This window comes from Zootoca vivipara, chromosome 1 (genome assembly GCF_965207765.1).
Source record: "Zootoca vivipara chromosome 1, rZooViv2.hap1.1, whole genome shotgun sequence".
Taxonomy (NCBI): domain Eukaryota; kingdom Metazoa; phylum Chordata; class Lepidosauria; order Squamata; family Lacertidae; genus Zootoca; species Zootoca vivipara.
Genome location: NC_142582.1, coordinates 105,275,347 through 105,295,075, shown reverse-complemented (window position 1 = coordinate 105,295,075; position 19,729 = coordinate 105,275,347). Strand labels below are relative to the sequence as shown.

Sequence of the window (19,729 nt, the reverse complement as noted above, 5' to 3'; positions counted from 1 at the left end):
CTCATAAGAGGGCATAGAGGCATTCTAGGTATACTCTGCCACATTTCTCCACAGGAAGGCCCCAGGAGTCCGGGACTTAAGCCTGCCAAAGCTAACAGCACAGAAGCCAGGCACAGGGCCGTCTTGAGCACCTCTGGTGCTGTGTTGCGACGGATCCCTCCGGCGCCCCCCTGCCCTGTTTCCCAGCGCAGTGGGCGGCCGCAGCTGCATGATGGGCGGACGGGCTCAGCGCGCAGCGCTGCTGCCGAGGGCGCTGCTGCGCGACGGGCAGGCGGCCGCAGCTGCTGCGCGGTGCCCCCCTGGCGGGCCGGCGTTGTGGCGCCCTGCGCCACCCAGCCTGACCATAGGGCCAGCCCTGGCCAGGCACCCCAAGGAAGAAGGCCAACAGGAGGGCTGTACTTATTGTTGATAGTAACCTAGGACATGGTGGAAGATGGCCTGTGAAACTGAAAGCCATCCTTTTGCGCTTCCACCACCTGGGACACTTCACTCTGCCTCATTGCTGGGCTGGCTCTCCTCTTTTCGACAACCTTCCAGGGGGCACATGCCAGAGGTTGGCAAGGCAACTCTTATCTTCCTATAGTAGGCCACACTCCAGCCACACAAATGTTAAGAGGTTTCTGCACATACATCTCCTCCCTCCAGGTAAGCAAGAGGCCTTGTTACAGCTGAAGAAGAACTGGAGATGGTGCAGAATAGGTCCAGTGAGGGGTGTAGCCAATGAGGTGATGTGGCCTGGGAAAAGCCCCAAGTGCTGGATACCAAATGGGAGTTGGGGAACGATAAGCAAAAATGCATTCATACATTTCCGATCTTGCATCTTGTTTGGTCCTGATTTACCATTACTAATGTCAGGTATGGTGCCTGTGTACTGAGTCAGCAATATACCTGAAGGATTTCAGAGTCTTTGAAACAATCAAAACATCATTCCATCCTGCAAGTAATGGATCAGGCACAATAATGGCTTAAGACAGCCGGTATGTAAACATGTTACATTTTGAAGCAGCAACGGTAAAAGTCGTGGGAGTGCAGCATGTTTTCATCTCGGGGTGTCCTTTGCACATGCATGGCACCTTGAAAGATGCATTTATGTTCACATATTGATTGCTCGCTACTCTAAAGTGAGCTTGCACATATATATAACCCCCTAAAATGCCATGGATAGAATTTTTAAATAATCGTAAATCTAGCACTTTCCTGCAGCTAGCCCCCTCCCCACCATGTTTTTACCCGTTCTTCTTTTGACTGCTTCAGAATTCAGCCCAGCATTAAGAAATTCATTACTGCATCCAGTGATTGCCTCTGCACCAACAAACTTGAGAATGGTGAGCAATAAATATGCGAGCACACATTTTCAACAAGGGGAAGGTAAGGTTTAAGGAAAGATAGATAGTCAGATGAAGCATATTCAAGCATGTACTTAGCGACAACATGAAGGTCTCTTCAGGCAAAGGCGTAGAATTAACGTTGCAAAGCAAAGTGCTTTGAGAATTGCAATAGTTATTTTACACAAAAAGGCACCAATCCAGTGGCTGTTCTAACTGGAGCACTTAACATTCCCTTTGACAATTGGTTGGTAGGTGATCAAATTTGCATCATAACCCAAATCCAGCATGCTGGATCCAGTGAGTGTGCCTTTCCCCACACTCAGCCCTTTCCCATTCTCTACACATCTTGGCCCTGCAACATGCCATTGGTTTGGTGCCAGTGCCATCTCACAGAAAGAGTTGTATAAGCAGGTTAGTATGATTCTCCTACCTTAGTCTGAGAATTACTGAGCAGGGATGGGAAATGATGGGATTAAGGTACAATGTCCATAATTCATTATCTGACTGTTACTGCCCTGGAGTCTCTGTAACAACAGCCATATGTCACAATCCCAAAGAGGGGCAGAATTAAAAAACAAAACAAAAAAATGAGGCACAGACAGTCAGAGAGGGAATAGTGATGGAATAAGCTGGTGAAACTCCGCAGAACTGAAAGCGAGTGAGCCTTTTGATCACTAAAAATTCCACAGAATGTTCAGCTTTATAAGCCCTGTACTCGTTCCAAGGCAGCAGGAGATCTGATTAACCTAATCCCTGAAGAATTATGTAGTCTCAATGTTAAATAAATTCATTTATTTTAGCTTACTTCTCTTCTGCCAAGATGTTTCACTTTAAGGAGGCTCCAAATGTTCACATTAGCATTTTGGGGCCTGAAAGTTATATATTCATGTGGAGCAATGTGTCCCCCCCTTAATAAAATAAAATAAAAACCAGTTGTGCATTTCTCACTTTTGCTTGTGATTCTTCTCAAAACCACTGAGCTCCACCTCTCTGTCGTTCCTTCAGCACCATGTTTTCCCTCCTCTTTTACAACGTTATCCCTAGCAATCTGGGATCATGCAGCAAACATGATGGTTCTACAATGCTGTGTCATTAATCAAATTTGGTACTATCAGAACATCACTGGAAAGTAAACAAAGCCAATTCTGAAATATGTATTAGTGTTTTACATTGTTTGTAGGTCATTTTATTATTGTGAGCCACCCTAGGCTCCCATTGGAGAGGAAGGGTGGGTTTTAAATTTGAAAGAATAAATGAATTCAAAGTGAAAACAATGCTCTCCATATCACATTACCTTTCCACATTACCCTGGGCAAAGGAACACATCAATAGCCTGAACGGGTGCCACAGAGAGAGGAGCATTGATACCATTGTTGCCTGGGCTGCTGCCAAGCAACACGTGCTATAGCACAGGGGTGGGTAACCTTTGGCCCTCCAGATGTTGCTGAACTATCATTCCCATCATCACTGGTCATTGGACATGTTTGCTGGAGCTGATGGGAGCTGTAGTTCAGCAATATTTGGAAAGTAAATCCCCCCCACTCCTTCTGCAGTCACTCCTTCTCCTGGTAAGACAGTGATGACACATTTTGTAGAGACCCTCCCCGCCCCCAAAGAAAAACAAAAATCAGAATAACAATGTGAATTAAAGGAAACTCCTCTCTTTTGGCTTAATCATATTTGTAACTCCATAAATCAGAATCCAAGACCAGAATCTTCATTATATATTGCAGAAGAGAATCCTTCATTTACCCAATTCAGCATGACCTGATTCAGAGTTAGAATTGCCTTTTTTTCCTGGTAGAGAGTCTGTCCCTTTTAACAACTGCATAACAGGCAAGTCTTTCCTATCCTGTATCCCAGGAAAAGGTTCAGTTGCTGAATTCTTGCCTGCCACGCAGCTGTCTAGAGCACAGGTACCCTGTCAGAAAAACGGTTCGCTACATGAACTAAATATTTCAGTATTTGGCTTTACACAGAAGACTCACATAACTCTCACTGTATTGAGTGTGGAGAGCTTAAGCATTAGGGAGTTATTTGAACTTCCTGTTTCCAGTGGTAGGAAATGGCTGACTCCCATATGATCGGATCCCAGCCATGCCAGAAATTCAGGGCTGATATGGGGTTAATTAGCCCTGGCAGACTCCCCAGGGTGGGGGAGGACTGTCTCGAAGACCCGCAGATTGTCTGAGATTGCCAGCTTGCATTGTGCAAGAGGCAGGTCACAGAGCACAACACGGCTGGCACTCTCCGATGCCACTCCCATAGTCGGGAATATCTGTTTGATAAAATAATCAGTTTGATAAAATAATCAGATTTGGACAATCAACAGACATAGTCTGGACCAAAGAAGACTGAGAAAAAAACCTGCAGATTTGTACAGTCCCTGGCTAGGACTTCAAGGCTTGAACTTCAAAGAGATTCTCGTCATGGTGTTTGGATTAAGGAGGTATCGTACGATCTTTTCCCCCCCACAATACTTACAATTGGTTTCTCTGCCAAGCCTCATTAAGAAACCTAATTTATTTTGAGGAGTACAGATGGACTATTTATAATTGGATATTCAACTGTGCAGCCCTATTTGGCTTGAAAGACTTGATAAAGAAAGGAAGAAACAAAATGGCACTTGGAAAAAATTAATAATTTGGACTACAATTTGGCTCTTTTTTAGTTTATTGTTTTTAATTGGAATATGACTATGTTAATAGGCTGTTTGTATTGGAAAACTAATAAAAATTATTTATAAAAAAAGCATTAGGGAGTTATTTGAAATTTGCTAGTTTTGTTTGCCTTTTCAAGAACTGTCTTCTGATGAAGAGTTAAAGCCTATTGATGACTCAGGTTTTACTAAATATCGCTGTATGTCTGTTTTGAAGTATTGAGTACAGGTAACTTGCAACGTCCGTGCATTGAACTTGTGTTTTACACACCTGGCAAAAAAATTTTTTTAAAAAAAGAGGGCAGAAAGGAGGGGAAAAACTTTGGCAATCCCACCTTGCCTTTGAACCCGATGTGATTTGGTCATGTGTTTTCTTGGCTTTACTCACTATCCGCAGAATGTAACCCCAGGGTAAGTTGAGAGTCACCTGTACTACTGCACGTCTGCTACAAAACTTTGCCAAAGATATATGCCAGACACAAAAAATAAAATAGTCAGAATATACACAACAAAAGTAGCAAGGAGAACTTTGGAGGAAAAGCTTATGGAAAGCAGAAATGCCCATCCGGTTCCTGTGCACAAGGGTCAGCTTACAGGCACAGAATCTTAGAGCTGGAAGGGATCAGTAGCCCATTCCTCAGCTGAAAGCCAGGATCGCCCACCCACCGTACAGTGTGCCCAGGAACATCTTTACACTGTGAGCCCCATCACACCCACCCTCTATCTTGTTGCAGACTGTCCCATGGATTGCATAAGCCCATCTACTCCCTGCAGGGCTCTTTATGTTCTCAGAAACAATTGGGATGCTGGGAGTTGCAGTCCAGCAACATCTGGAAGGCTACAGGTTCCCCAGTCCTAAATGAATTTAAGATCAGCCAGAGCCTCCATCATCCCTCCCAACCTGCTCTGGAGGGTCCGCCAACATTCATTGGGTTTGGGGAACCCTCCAGGGCACATTTTGGGGGCACATAGTGGGCAGGTAGGAGAGTAGGTTCAGTGTGCACAAGTGAAGTCCATTGTGCGAGTAGGACACCACCCCTGGATATTACCCATGATCTTTCACCTTTCTTTAAGCAGCTGTACTTGCATTTACTTAAGGTTACAATGAGCCTAACACTGGTCTGGCTAGTGCTGCACCAGATGTATGCCCTCAAACAGAGAGATTGCCAGCATGTCTCTCTCAGTACTCACAGTTGGTCCCAGGCATATGCCACACTTTCTCCTGGAGGAGAATCCAACAGCATTCAACCGTTAACGACCCAAACCTGGCACAGCTGAGGCAGCAACAATACTCCCTCAAGCTGGCACAGTTATTCATCACGATAATAGGAAAGGAGACTCACAGGTGGGGATGGTTGGCCATAAGCTACCAGCATAAATATATGATTTACTCACAGTCTGTTCATCGCGCAGGTTGGCCTGCTGTCTCCGGAGATCTGCTTTGATGAAAGCTGGGGCATTGGAGGAAGAGAATACAGAGTCAGGAAGGCACTGTGTGTTGACCATAAGCAGCTCTTCACAGAGCAATGGAGCTCAAGGCAAGGTGACATGAGGAACATGGCTTACGACTCAGAAAGCACAACTGAAGTAGGGAACAGGGTCTGTCCTCTCCATGGTGGAAAATAAATTATTTTTAAACCTTAGAACATCTATCCCACTTCTTAAATCTACTCCACTTCTTAGCCACCCAAACAGGTCCCCAAGGCAGCTTCCAGATTAAAAGCACAATAACACAATAAAAATACAACAGGATATCAATTCAATTATTAAAACAGCAGCATGGAAGGACACAAAACAACTAGGTTGGCATAAATAGGGCTATTGGAGAAAGAGGATTTTGTTTGCATTTTAATGAGAAAGGTACCTAATGCACACTTCTTGAACATAGATGCAAACTGAAACACGGCTATTTTACTTGCAAAATTGTGTAATGAGTCAAAACTACATACAAAAAAATGTGTTTATTAGGAGAAATTCTCACTCAAAGGCATCTCAGCCAGACTTTTGGCTAAGAAACCATCCTCTATTTTTTTAAGACACTGATGATCATGAGGATTAAAATAATAATAATAATGAAATGCTGCAGAAATGTGCAGAACTGAGTTTAAGATTGAAAAAGAAAATAACTGGAAGAACCAAATTTGACAGATTTGCCACCCTAGGTTAAAAATAACCACATCAAGTGATTCAACATTGCAGCCCTCCCCTAAACTTCAGTACATTAAGCTGGGGTGGCAATACAAGGGTTGTAGGAAGCAGGACCTGAAAAAGTTTTGACAATTGATTGGACAGTGTGTAGTTACCAGTTATAACAGTGCCGACAAGCAGGAAGCTGCAGAGGAAGAGGTTTCCTGCTTGAGTTCCAAAATGTTCAAAGATCTGTGCTTGGCTAATGGTGAAAATTATTCCAAATATCTAAAACAAGATAAAAAAAGAGTTACAAAGAAGAAACTGAAGAAAGCTACTGCAGCATAGTCCGGCCACACTGCACCATCTAGCACACTGGCAAAGCTAAGCAGGGTCCAGTATGGTTTCAAACTGGATGGGTGACCACGTGTTGAGATTTCTGCATTGGAAAATGTCTGGGGTCCCTTCCAACTCTACAATTCTATGATACCACCTTGAAGAGCTGGATTCATCAACAGAATTCCTGTACATCAGCAAAGCCAAGCTAAGAAGTGAGTCTGTTTACCTGCTATATTTTCTGAGTACGCACTCACCTGTGCAGCTACATTAAGGAGGCCCGATGACGTCCCTTCCGATTCCGGGTATGTCAGTTCTGCCGCAAATTCAAAGCCCAGTGGTAGGTACCCAGTCATGAAGAAACTGCCAGGAAAGATTGGCAGGGACGAAAGCATCAGCAGCTGCAACGTTTGGGCCATGCAATTTCAAAGTGAGGGTGCTTCTCCAAGCCCCACTTCAGGCTCATAGGCATAACCCTATTTGCTTCCCCATGGCCAGGAGCAGCTGGTGGTGCAGAGCAGAATGGCATAGCTTACCTTGCTTCCTATTGGATACTGCTGGTAATCAAGAGGGGAGGGAGTGAGGCTGCAGGGAAGTCAGTGCAGTGCAGACACAGCAGCAGAAGCGTCTGATTGGCCATGCGACAGCACCTACACTGCACCAACCTCCGAGACGCCTCACCACTCCCCCTCTTAGTTTACTGTCAGCAACCTCCACACTGGGAAGCCAGGTCAACAACAGCACCCCACCCCACCAGCAGCTGTTGCCCATAGCATTTCATTCAACCACGCTCTGCAATGCAAGATGTTAATGGTCAGCAGAGACATGAAAGGATATGTTGGCTGCTATGCATATCCCAGAGTTCTCACTTTGCCTGGGTATCCATTGCTCGTGGTACTTTCTTACTCTTCACTCCACTGGAGAGAGAAAGAAGGGGCACCTTCATCTCCATTTCAGAGGCAGCCACCAAATGCCTTCAGAGGGAAACTCCTTCGAAGAAGAGAAAATTCACCCTGGGTGTGAGAGAAGAAGCAAACTTACCCCAGCATTCCTGCCGTCACAAAGACCACCCAGATATTGCCTAGGTCCAGAGTAAACGTGAAAACCACCATGCCCACAAATGACATGATGTAAACCAGCAGAGTTGTCTGCCTGTAACAAACAAAACCACAATCAGAATTAAGCTACTGCTCTTACATTGTATTCAATGTTTTAAAATGTGTATTTCATTACATCTTAACAAAAATTAAGTTCTATTGTGCAAGAGCAGAGGTAGAATGTGGGTCCTGCAACAGTCCCCTGAACTTTGCACTGCATCTTACTGCATTGTTAAGCTATCTACCTCAGTCAGAGAGACAGGGAAAAGAGCCTCATGCATGAGCCTGGACCAGCTTCCCCACTGCAGTTCTATGTCACTGTAGGGACAACAAAATGGTGGTTGCCTGGTTCTCTTAGGAGAAACACTGCTGCTGCTGCTGCTGCTGCTGCCGCCGCCGCCGCCATCATTCCTCTTGCCCTCCTTGTTCTCCTCCTGTTTTCAGTTGTGTGAGGGATAAGAGATACTGGGAGCCCCCTCCCATACTGAATACAAGCTCCCCCCCCAGCAGGGAGGGGGAGACTTCGAGTGGCGATTCAGGAAGTGGAAAAGGGAGCACGAGTACCTTAGTGGAGCACAGGCACCGCCGGGGAAAGGAACAAGGAAGCAGGGAGACGGTAGGGAGGAGGCCAATCCCAGCTACTCCGGAATTGCGTAAAAAGCGCAGGGGGCGGAGATTCAGCATGCCTAGATTACTTTGCTGAGGGGAAACGCGCGAATCGCCATTCGGAGGTACTGAGGAAGACTGACAGCATGCAACACTATCTGTAAATAAAACTGCCCTTAGCACTGTAAATACACAGCACCAATAAAAGGATAAAATGCAGAGCTGTGTGGAGTCGTTACTCTGAAGTAGCCCACCCAGGCCACTGTGACAAGTTGGTTGCTGTGGAATTTTGTGATGTCATCTGGTGGCACGGCTTTCGAGGCAGCAGTGGGCGATCTGCCTTTCTATTGGATGCTGCTGGAGTCTTCAGAGCTTCTGCTGGTGACGTCTAATTTGGGCGCCACTTTTTTGTGTGTTTAATCATTATTTTAGGTATGAAAGGTTTGCTTTTGGGGGGGGGGAATTATGCCAGATCCCTCACTGATGGGCATGGAACGTTGTGGCCAAATTTGTTACATTACAGTTCAGCGGTTACGGAGAAAGGCTGTGACCTCTGCGCACGCAATGCCTACATATATATATATATATATATATATATATATATATATATATATATATATATATATATATATGGCAGAGCTTTGAAGCTGATCCTAGCTACTTTACAGTATTAAAGTAAGAACAGGAGCGAGAACAGGGCTTCAGTGCGCTTGCTAAGTATTCCTTGGGTGGAGCACGGATGGTGAGAGACATTTTACACACAGATTTTTAGGATCTCCCTGGATTTTGCCTTTAAAAAATCTGCTAGGGAACAGGGAGAGATGTACTTTAATATGGGAAGAGGACAAGAGAGGCTGAGACTGAGTCATCCAAACCTAGTTAGCACTCTGCAGTTGTTGTTGTTTAGTCGTGTCTGACTCTTCGTGACCCCATGGACCATAGCACGCCAGGCACTCCTGCAGTTGAGTTTGCTATTAAAGGGAGTGAGATTAAGGGCAGCCACAATTTGCTTCTAGCCAACTGTGGAAGAGCAATAACTCAGCAGGGCTGTTGAAGTACAGAGTTACCGTTTACAGTGGTAGGAGGTATATATAAGTTCAGCGATTACCGTTCTGCGTTGGGTCATAGATATATCCTTAACGTTTAATGGGAGGGCAGCCTGCTATTTTCAGAGCAAACATGCACAGAACGACAAGAAGCTGCCACGCTGTTATATCAGGGATAACCAGGATACAGTAAAATTGTATCTATCTTGCTTCACTCTGAAAAAGCACTCTCTGTAAGTACCCTGCATTCCAGAGAATGGCTTGGCAGGAGGGGTGGGTACCTTTCGCGGTTATAAAAAGGGCAGATCAGCAACAGTTGCCTTAAATCCCCCCTGTCAAGCTAAAACATGCAACTTCTCAAAAGCTTCCTTCTCAAATGATAATAATAATTTAAAAAACCTCTTCCTGTACTTTAGGAGATTTATAGCATTTGTGCTTGTGTGTGCATGGATTAATTCTTATCCATAAGTGGTAAAAACCGCAAGAGGCTTTGCAGGATCCTTGTTAAATCAGATGAGCAGAAACACGTCACTCCTAGCAGCTAAATTCACCCAAAAAAGTTCATTTTACTCACCTCTGTTTCAGGGTAGTTTTACATGTTACTGCGGGAAGCAGGCTGATCCCCCCCAGGAAGTGATAGTTGAACCCTTAGCCAATAAATATCTACAAATTACACACCTGGAAGCCGTATTTGCTTTGGCAGCTAAGAAGCTCCAGTCTAGGTATGTTAATGGATCATACTTTACGCTGTTGGTTTTCATGCTGCAGACTTTTATGCTGTAGATGTTACTGGTTAGGTTGTGTGATTTTAGAGGAATCCCTTTGTTGTTCATTGTGAAGGCCTTTGGCTATATACAATAAATTGATTGATTGATTGATACGGAGGGAAGCATAAACCAAGTGTTCACCTCATTGCACCAAAGTTGGGGTGAGGGAGGTATCTGCAGAGGGAGGGCTTTATCCTTCCCCTGAAAGTCTAATATTTGCCAAGGTAATAATGCCTCCTTCCTCCTCCACACACTTATCTTCTTCACTTGTTCCTTCTGTCATCCCAGCTTAACTATGTACAGTATAGAGCCTCTATAGAAAGCATGATGTTAAGCAGTGCTAAAAACTAGCCCGTTGGCTGCTGCTGTTTAAGACAGAAAGCCCTTTGGCGGAGATTTCCATGTAGTGGCACAGCTGCCTTCTGGGAGGTACGAATCAGCAAGGCCACATGCCTTGAGCAGGCCTGGATTGAGTCACACCACTAGTGTCACAACACTTGTGAAGATATAGGAAGTCTCCTTATACAGGGTCACTGAATTATAGCATGTGCAGCTAGAGGGACAGTGACAACCTCTGTGCTGCACGATGGGTAATTTTTTTATATAAAAAAAATACCTTTAGAAATACTTAAGAAATTTATGAGACCCAGATATTTAAGGACTGTTTGAACACACCACAGTGGCAGAAAATTAAAAGTTTTTGTTCCTAGGTCCCAAACTTTCCATAGCTCTAGCTTTGCAAAACAGAAGACACCCTGACAACCCGCAGCCTTCTGCAAAATTCCCACCTCCTAGCTCTTCACCACTCAACTTTTCAATTCCAGTCCATTATTTACCTCTCCTGCATCCTGAAAGATGCTTTGAGATCTGTCTTTGCTCTTGGTTTTCCTCACAATACTTTGTTTGTGGGCACTCTCACTCCCTTTCATTGCCTTATCAAAGAAAATCTTCCTGCTGAGGTAAGGCATTTGTTTTATCAGATAAAAACTTGTATTGCTTCAGTTTTCATTATCCTGTATTAGTGGTCATGAGGTTGTTTTTCATAGTTGGCTTTAATTGCTGTGAGCTGCCTTGAGTGGTATGAAGGCCCCAGAAAAGCAGGAAACACATTTTTATATAACTAAATACATTTGCAGGGGAGAATCAGTGGCCGGGGAGATAAGCATCCCTACCTCCTGCCCAGCAATCGTTTCTTGTGTCAGCACACATCTGCCAAGAGAGCATCTAGTCTGGACCTAAGAGGAATATTGTGGTGCATCTCAATTCCCCTTTACTCTAGCTACCCACCTCTCTTTCCCTAGAAACACATTCAAAAAGCTACAGACATATCTTAGGAAGTAAATCAATGCAATACCTTAGGGATGCTACACATTTAAACCAGCCTTTCTACAATATATGAAAATGCTCTTGGCCCTCTTGGCAAGCCTTTACCCCAAACTGTGATCCCCGCCTCTTCCTCCTACCAACCTTTAAAAAAATAAAATAAACAAAATGCTATGTTTTCTGCTAGTCTCTCCGATGCACAGTTCATTTAGCTAGGACAAGCACAGCCGCACACCGCAAACAGTAGACGTCGCAGGCGCGTGTGCCAAGGATTTCAGCCAAATAGCTCCAAAGCTCTTCCAAAGCAGGAAGCAGCTCCTGCAGAGTTTCCCCCTATACTTACCCGCTGAATAGGGGTGGTATAAAGGACTTACTTGTAGGTTTTGGTTCTGTCCAACCAGATGCCAGTGATCAAAGCTCCAACCATGCCAGCCACTACAATGGTGAGGCCAATTCGACCAGCGTTCAGCTGCTCATCCTGCAGAAACACACAAATCCGCAGAGCAGTTTGCTTTCAAGAATGCAAACAGCTGGAGGGACATCAGGAGACCTCGGGGTGGAACCAAGAGCACTGAAAACCGATGTGGTACGCAGGACCCAGGGGTTAGGCTAGGACCAGAGAGACCCTGTTCAGGGCTCCACTCCAGCAGTGAGGCTCACTAGGTGAGAATCTTCCTTCAGGCAATGGAATGAGAACCTGCTCCAGCCTGAGGGCCACATACTCACATGCACAATTTCCCAAGGGCCGCATGCCAATGATTAAAGAGGCCAGCGGCAAAAGTGGGCATTGACTAGGGAGAATCTGGAGGCATTATCAGCACTACAAGGCTTTGAAGACACTGTTGGGAGGTGGTATTATATTCCTGATCCACATGCGTACACAAAATCAGGAGCGTTTTTCCCACACACAAGGCTTAAAATGACATTCTGCTTGGAATACGCATGCATGAAATCTGCCTTGATTTTTCGAATGCCTCTCTTCCTTTTCCCGTTGAGCATCAGAAAACGACTGATTGCTCACATACATGGAATTAAGAGGCTGAGAAATTATTTTCAGCCTCATGTTCTCAGACTCTTGTCTTCGTTCTTCATTTTAAGGCTCCCCCACAAGAGAGGATCACAGACATCTATTATGCAGCAAGAGCCAGTGTCCTGAAGGGCAAGCCAGTGCCATGACAGCTGAACAGAACGTCACTTACCTTATAGTGGCTGAGCACCATGCGGGTGAGTAGGGTCGAGAGAGCATAGAAGCAGCCTGTGTTTAAGCCTGGAAGGTAGATAACAAGACAGCAAATTCATAGCGTGCCCTTGATTACGACACACACAGCAGCACAGCCAGGTCTCAATCACAAAATCCAGTGAGGTCAAAGCTAAATCGGGGTTTGAACCCTTGTTAAAGTCTGGATGAACACACATAGAGCAGCTTTGTTGTCTCCACAGTCATGATACTAATCTTCAGGTATTTCCTGAACACACACAACACCCCTTCCTCTTCCTGCAATTGTACACTTGAGTTTATTTATTGGGACGGGGGGGATTTAAGAAATACTGAAATGCAGGCGCACAGACGGGACAATGACTAGAAGACGACGTTACTTTGGAACAAGCATCATTCAGTCACATCAAAGCTGCTGTCTCATTAACCAGGTAGGAGCTGGAGCGGGGGAAGAGATAGTGAAAAACCCAGAGCACAGGTGAGAGGGATGCAGTTCGCAATTCCTCTTTCACAATTTTCTAGAGGAGACCACCTGAATAACTGGGCACAGCCTCTGATGTACACTTTTATTGCAGCCCAGCTCTCCACACAAGCCCAGCCACTGCTGCTGTCACCATTCATACTTCTAAAATAGTGTGGTGTTTCTTCACAGCTCCACCAATGTCTCTAGCGCAGCCTTTCGCTGCGTTTCAGTTCCCCTGTTTAACGGGAAGGAGACAAACGAGCAAAGAGAAACACTGTTTCAGCATCCCCAAAGCACAATGCAGCAGTTTGGATTCCTAAAGGGGACTTGTCAGAACAATAACGAAATGCACAAAGTGCACAGATTCATCATTGGCCTCTGCCCACAGTAGAATTAATTGCCGCAGACACAGCAGTGATTTCTAAACCTTTCATCGCTATCGATCCTCATACATTTTTATTTCTGCTTTTGTATGATCACGTCCAAGAGATCAGTGACAGTTCACTGCGCTTCTGCTCAGTGTGGACGGTAATATCAATCATCACCATCATCACCATCTCAGTAGGATGGACTGTTAGTTTGACCACACTTACAATGAATCCAAATTCTGCCAGCAGAGCTGTGGCAGAAATGACACACTGCAGAATATTTAACATTGCCATACAGTACGCAGAATGGAAAGCCTGTTATTTACAACAGGGCGATAAACCACATAGAAGGAAGTCAATAACTCCCAGCCGAGAGACATGACGGTGAACTTTGAATACTCCTGTCTTCTTCAGGAGGAAGGTCGATTGCAATCACTCTGGCACACTCTTCAAACAATCAACAAGCCAACCACTAAGGAAGTGATAAGGCAGGCAAGATGCTGACAGGACACATTCCAGGGGACCACCTGACCCTGAACGTAGGCAGCAGCACACCTTGTCCTTTGTGCTACACTGTTTTGACAGAGAAATGGGATGAATTGAAGGGTACGCTTAAGGCCAATGACACAGTCTTGGCGGGGTGGATGGTGGGGGGGGACTGGTAGAAATCAGGACTCTGGAATTCATTTCATGTCATTTGTTCAAATAAAACCACATCCTTTCTCTTGTCACAAGACCACAGCTTCACAAGATTTTAGTGTGACTTTATAGGGAAGCATGCAGAGACCTATTTGTTAAGCTGTCATTGCTGTAAAAACAAAAAACAAAACAAAACACCCCCAAACCAATGCATAACTTCAATGAAAAGCTTCATGATAAATTTGGAAGCCAAAAGGAATGTCCTATTAATTTGTATGAGAAAATGAATGCCTGGCTAACTGCTCATTAGAGAAAGTTCTGTCATCTCCCTTTCTCCCCTAGTGCTTTTTGTTTGTTTGTTTGAACCTTATTAGAGTTTGAACCATTGGCAGAGTCTTGGGAAAGGGTGGAAAAAATTGCTTGTGGAGGCCAGATGAAGCCCCCGAACTGAGAGTTAGCTATCCCTGTTCCAGGCATGCTACTGCTACACCTACCTGATCCCTGTCAGTTTAATCCAAAGCAAGATTCACCCCCACAATCCCCACACACACCTAGCAACATTTAAGTCCAATGTAGCCATAGCAGCAGCCATAGGTGCTGGAGGAGATTCCCATGGACTGCAAGAAAATCAAACCTATCAATTCTTAAGGAAATCAGCCCTGAGTGCTCCAATACTTTGGTCACCTCATGAGAAGAGAAGACTCCCTGGAAAAGACCCTGATGCTGGGAAAGATGGAGGGCACAAGGAGAAGGGGACGACAGAGGACGAGATGGCTGGACAGTGTTCTTGAAGCTACGAACATGAGTTTGACCAAACTGTGGGAGGCAGTGGAAGACAGGAGTGCCTGGTATGCTCTGGTCCATGTGGTCACGAAGAGTCGGGCATGACTAAACGACTAAACAACAACAAGAAGCTATAGCAGTGCAGCTGTGGAATGATTATCTGGAGGGAGGGAGAGAGATAAGTGACACCTTGCCTCCATATAGTCTAAGACATATGAAATATTTGGTTGTTTTGGATGTTTTCAACCTGCTTATCTGTGAAAGGAGGCTGGGAAAGAGGTTAAAAGGAATAGTTTTCAAAACTATAGACTGGAAAATCCCTGGGATACTCTGGGAGGAAGGGCAGGATATAAATTGAATACACAAATCATAACACTTAATAACTGGTTATAAGTTACTTTGGGCTGTCCTGGGCAAGATAAAGCAACTAACAAATTTAATACTATTCATAACTAAATGGCCTAAATGTGAGAAATACTCTCAGGAAGATCCATTTCCATCCTTCTTTTGGCATTACTTTAATCCGTAAGTGATCCCTGCCTCTTTCTTCTGAATTCCGTTCCACTGAATGACAGGGACAAAAAAAGAGAGAGAAGACTTTCTGTCTGAAAGTCATGCGTCTCTATTTCCTCAAAAGAATTCAAATGCAGAACAATAGTAGGACTGTCTCTAGCAACTAATTGTGATGCTCAGAGCAGCAGAGATGCCTGAATGCAAAAGACTGTGCAATACTGGATCTGAACGGATTAGGGAGAAGCAGGAACACTCTGCAAACTGTATTCCCGCTCAGGACATCTTCTGCACTGTGCACAGGAGGAAGGAAAAAAAGACACCCCAAAAATTGCTCCATCTCTTTCAGCCAGGAAGCCAAACCACCCAATCACACCTTTGGCTACATAGCAGAACTGGAGCCAGAGCTCTCAGAGCAATGAGAGGGCTGTCTTTACAACACTGCATACCCTGATCCCTCAAATAAACAAACAAGGTTGTTGTTGTTTAGAGCTAGAGAGAACCCATAGAGAACAGGAGACATATCAAATCTTTTCTGTTACTGTGGAGAGAGAACTGTACACAGCCATCAAATTACTCTCACTGTGCTAGGGCCTATAACTGAGACTTCTGTTGAGCCGAAGACACTGGGAGGAATTATGAGCCTTTGATTCTGTCTGGGTAAGCATTTCAGCATGTCAGACAGAATAATTCCCCTTCTTTGCCTTCCACATGCTGTCCCCAGGGGTACTCCCACCCAACTCCTGAGTCAATTTTGGGGCAAGGTGTGTGTGCAGGAGGAGGGAGGGGCAGGCCCACTGTGCAAGTGAAAGTCTTTGCTTAGGGCTTCTGCAAGCAGGACTCTTCAGTTCAACCCCACCCACACATTTCCACAGAACTTTACAACTCCTCCCTGTTTATAGATGCTTCCTCAAAGGAGGTTTCTTCATGTTCCAAATGTGCCAATTCAGTGCAACTGTGCACAGTTGCGACATAAAGCAAGGGTGTTTGAAATAGCACACTAGAGCCAGCTTCCAGTTTTGCCCTAAAGCAGAAAAGCACAAGTGAAGAAAAACCCCAGGCACACTGGAAGGCTTCCTAAGCAACACGTTTTCTCCCCACCCTTTTTCTTTACCATGTACAAAAGTGGGAGAATTGTGCAAGCACACTTAAATAAGCACAAAACCTCCTAAATCAGGGGTAACTAACTCATGGGTCATGGGCCATAGATGGGTCTCCAGGTGTTTTTTTTTCCGGGGTGTGTGTGAAAGTGAATGCTGTCTTTCAAGAGCAGCATTGAGCACCTTTGACTTCTCTACAGCCAGTTGTTGTGTTTTTCTTCGCTGCTTCTACACAGTCAACAGTCCGTCAAATGTTGCAGAAGATGGGGCTGGAACTCCAATGGGAAGGGTTAGAAGTAGTTTGTGGGGAAGGAATGGGTGGAACGGTTCAAAAACTTTCCCTTCCTTTTTATTTCCTCTAAGTTGCTGGTTTGTTAAAGGTTTTCTGGTGTGTGTGTTTGCAAAATTAGGAAGAAAAATACTTGTTTTTAAAGCTATCCCTCTGTACTGTGTTGGCAAATAGAGTTTCCAGTTTCTACCTTCATATTCAACGGATTGATTGAGTTAAAAATATGAAACTGCACGTGCCAAGAGTTGTTGTTATTATTATTATTATTAATCAAAGTTAGCAAACTGTTTCTTATGGAGTAGCATTTAAAGTACAGTGGTACCTCGCTTAACGAATGCCCTGCTTAACGAAATTTCCGCTTAACGAAAGGATTTTTCGAGCAGAGGTTGCCTTGCTAGACAAATTCATTTTATGAAAAATTCATCTAGCGAATCGCGGTTTCCCATAGGAATGCATTGAAACTCAATTAATGCGTTCCTATGGGCAAAAAAAAATTCAAAAAAAAATTCAATGCATTCCAATGGGTTTCGCTAGACAAATTTTTCGTTATAAGAAAAGACCCGTGGAATGAATTAAATTCGTCTAGCGAGGCACCACTGTAGTGGCATAAAGTGAAGTGGAAGAGAAATGCCCGTTGTGCCTTCAATACTGACACATGAAGAAATTAGACGAGCGCTTTTTGATGATGGTGCTGACAGCAGCAAGAGTCTTCTGTGAAGACAAACTATAAGGAAGCTTTCTTCTTAGTAAAAAGTTACAACCTTTTACATAGGTGGGGCTAACAGAAAGGGGGACACAAATCACAACTGATCATGGGATGTGGTCCTGACTGTGCTATTTCCTCACACAAATATTAGTTGCAGACTGTCTTAAATGAAATTAGATGCTTTGGTATGTGTCTTTCTAAAAGCAGAATTAATTTTAATTTTATCTTTAACTCGATTTGGAATGTTTTCTGTGTTGTCGTTTTTTAAAGGATGGCTTATTACAAAACGAGTTGCTGTTTTATACTTAAGCTTGCTGCCTTGAGTACTGTATGGTACAAAGGCAGCCTAAGAATTAAAGAAAACGAATGAATGACGGAGAAACTGCCATGTTGGCTGCTCCTTATGAGCAGGAAAGGAACCTTACCATAACTGACTATTAGAAGCACAAAGTTGACATTGCGAAACAGACGGACAATAGATTGCAGGTAGGAATATTCCTCAGGTGATGCTGTGTGGATCAAGGCTTGGGCCCGGCTCGGAGGATGCGGAGGCTTTTCCTTGAACACTATGGAAAGAACACAGAACCAGAAGTTAGAAATGGATTGGACGCTGTGCCCGACTGCAGAACAGTTCAGTTCAGTTCAGTTTTATTACAGCAAGAGCCAGCAATACAAAGTACCATAATTCCAAACAAAAAATCAGCAATAACATCACCAGAAGCAGAACAGTTACACAAAAGGAATTTGCAATGTATTATTCAATAGAAGAGATTTATGTTTCTTAATAGCTAAAGTGCAGAATTTGGCCACATCATATGATACTGGACTTGAGGAATCTTCCAGAAGGAATTTTAGTAAGATTTCGGAGGAGAATTCCAAATAATATTTTAAGGGTATAAATTTTGATAAAAGGGGTAAAATAAGTCAAGCTCGTTCTTCACTATAAAATTCACAGAATAAAAGGATGTGAGTGACAGATTCTACCTTATTGGACATGCAAGGGCACAGGCGCTCATGAATTGGTACCCGCATAAATTTGCCGTACAGCACAGCTGAGGGCATTGCCTCAAAACAGGCTCTAGAAAAGGCCCATCTATAGGCTTCGTTAGTGATGTTAGATAAGTAAGGGGCAGCTGCAAAGTTAGGCCATGATTTTAGACATCTGTTATTCTCCGGGAGTAAGTCATCTTCTTGTTGTAATTCAACATCGTGAAGTCCCTGAGTAATAATTATTTTTGACTGCAGAACAAACATAGGGGCATTGGCAAAGAACCTTGCAGAGCAGGGGCTGGGAACCTGCTTCCCTCATCCCATGGGCCAATTTTGACAGATGGGTCTCTGCCTGTCAATCACCTGATGTCACATGATCTGCTTTTGCCCTTGTGAGCGATCAGATAATTGTATGGCGAGGAAGCCATGGAAGCTTCGGCAATCAACTGATCACCACCGCTTGCATGACATGTGTATGGCACTTTGCAAGCCCTGGTGATTAGCTGATTAGCAGAGGAGAAGCAGATTTCAGAAAAGAGTAAACCTATCTGGTGCCAACTTTAGTCATCATTCTCACCTAGAGGTTTGTCTTATGGATTTACTATTTCCAGACAGTACATATTTACAGGAAGCAGCTGTCAAAAAGAGAAGTTCGTGATTTCCGGAGTTCACACAGTGTCCAAACCTGATTTATAAATCAGCCTTAAACTGTATCCCACTTAAATCTACTTACCAAAAGCTACTAAGATGAAGAGTGCTGTTGCCACAGCCGCAGTCATAAAAAACATGATGCTAATATGATAGGCCAGCTTCTCCTTCTCTTCCACATCGGGAACCAGAACTGGAGGCAGGAGGAAACCCACTGCAATGCCAAGCTAAACACAGAAAGCATCATCAGATGGCGTTTGTCATCTCTCACACTTATCTAGTCCAGTAAACTTATCTATGGTCTATGGAGGAGGTTGTTTTAAATCTACTTCATCTCATATTTTACCAAAAGCCATAAGAAGTGATCACTTCAGGACCACCACTTATCCTGACAGGAACAACATTATGCATTGGGTTGCACTAGAGGACCCTTGAGGTCCCTTCAAACAAATCCTATAAAGGCTCAGAGCTCTACAGCTATCATTTCTGCTTATGCTAGCTTCACCAGCTAAAGCCAAATTCCACAGTTTAAGCTGGCGAAGTATGCACAAATATCCAAGCATTTGGATACACTTGGCCAGACAGTCTTAAGACTAAATGTATTAACCCCACCCAACATGCATTTGAAGCCAGGCACTAGTAAAATACAGTCCTTAGGACTGAAGCAGTGGGTCTTCGACTACAAATGGTTAGGAATCGCAAGTGGGAAGAATGCTATTGCACTCATA

General features: G+C 44.2%; 1 protein-coding gene across 3 annotated transcripts in view; it reads right to left on the bottom strand.

Annotated features, from left to right (window-relative positions):
* Positions 1–19,729, bottom strand: part of FLVCR2 (FLVCR choline and putative heme transporter 2) — a 43,759-nt gene that overhangs the window by 4,819 nt on the left and 19,211 nt on the right. For 2 of the 3 annotated variants that reach the window (XM_035108203.3, XM_088672476.1), the window contains exons 2-10: positions 19,087–19,228; positions 17,789–17,929; positions 12,489–12,556; positions 11,664–11,767; positions 7,492–7,602; positions 6,708–6,813; positions 6,291–6,402; positions 5,383–5,438; positions 1,759–1,852 (exon numbers count right to left, since the gene is read on the bottom strand). In XM_035108203.3, coding sequence (XP_034964094.3) covers positions 1,772–1,852; positions 5,383–5,438; positions 6,291–6,402; positions 6,708–6,813; positions 7,492–7,602; positions 11,664–11,767; positions 12,489–12,556; positions 17,789–17,929; positions 19,087–19,228 — 921 coding nt within the window. In that variant the 3' untranslated portion in view covers positions 1,759–1,771. The remainder of the gene's footprint in view (positions 1–1,758; positions 1,853–5,382; positions 5,439–6,290; positions 6,403–6,707; positions 6,814–7,491; positions 7,603–11,663; positions 11,768–12,488; positions 12,557–17,788; positions 17,930–19,086; positions 19,229–19,729) is intronic. The other variant, XM_035108211.3, reaches the window with a different exon arrangement.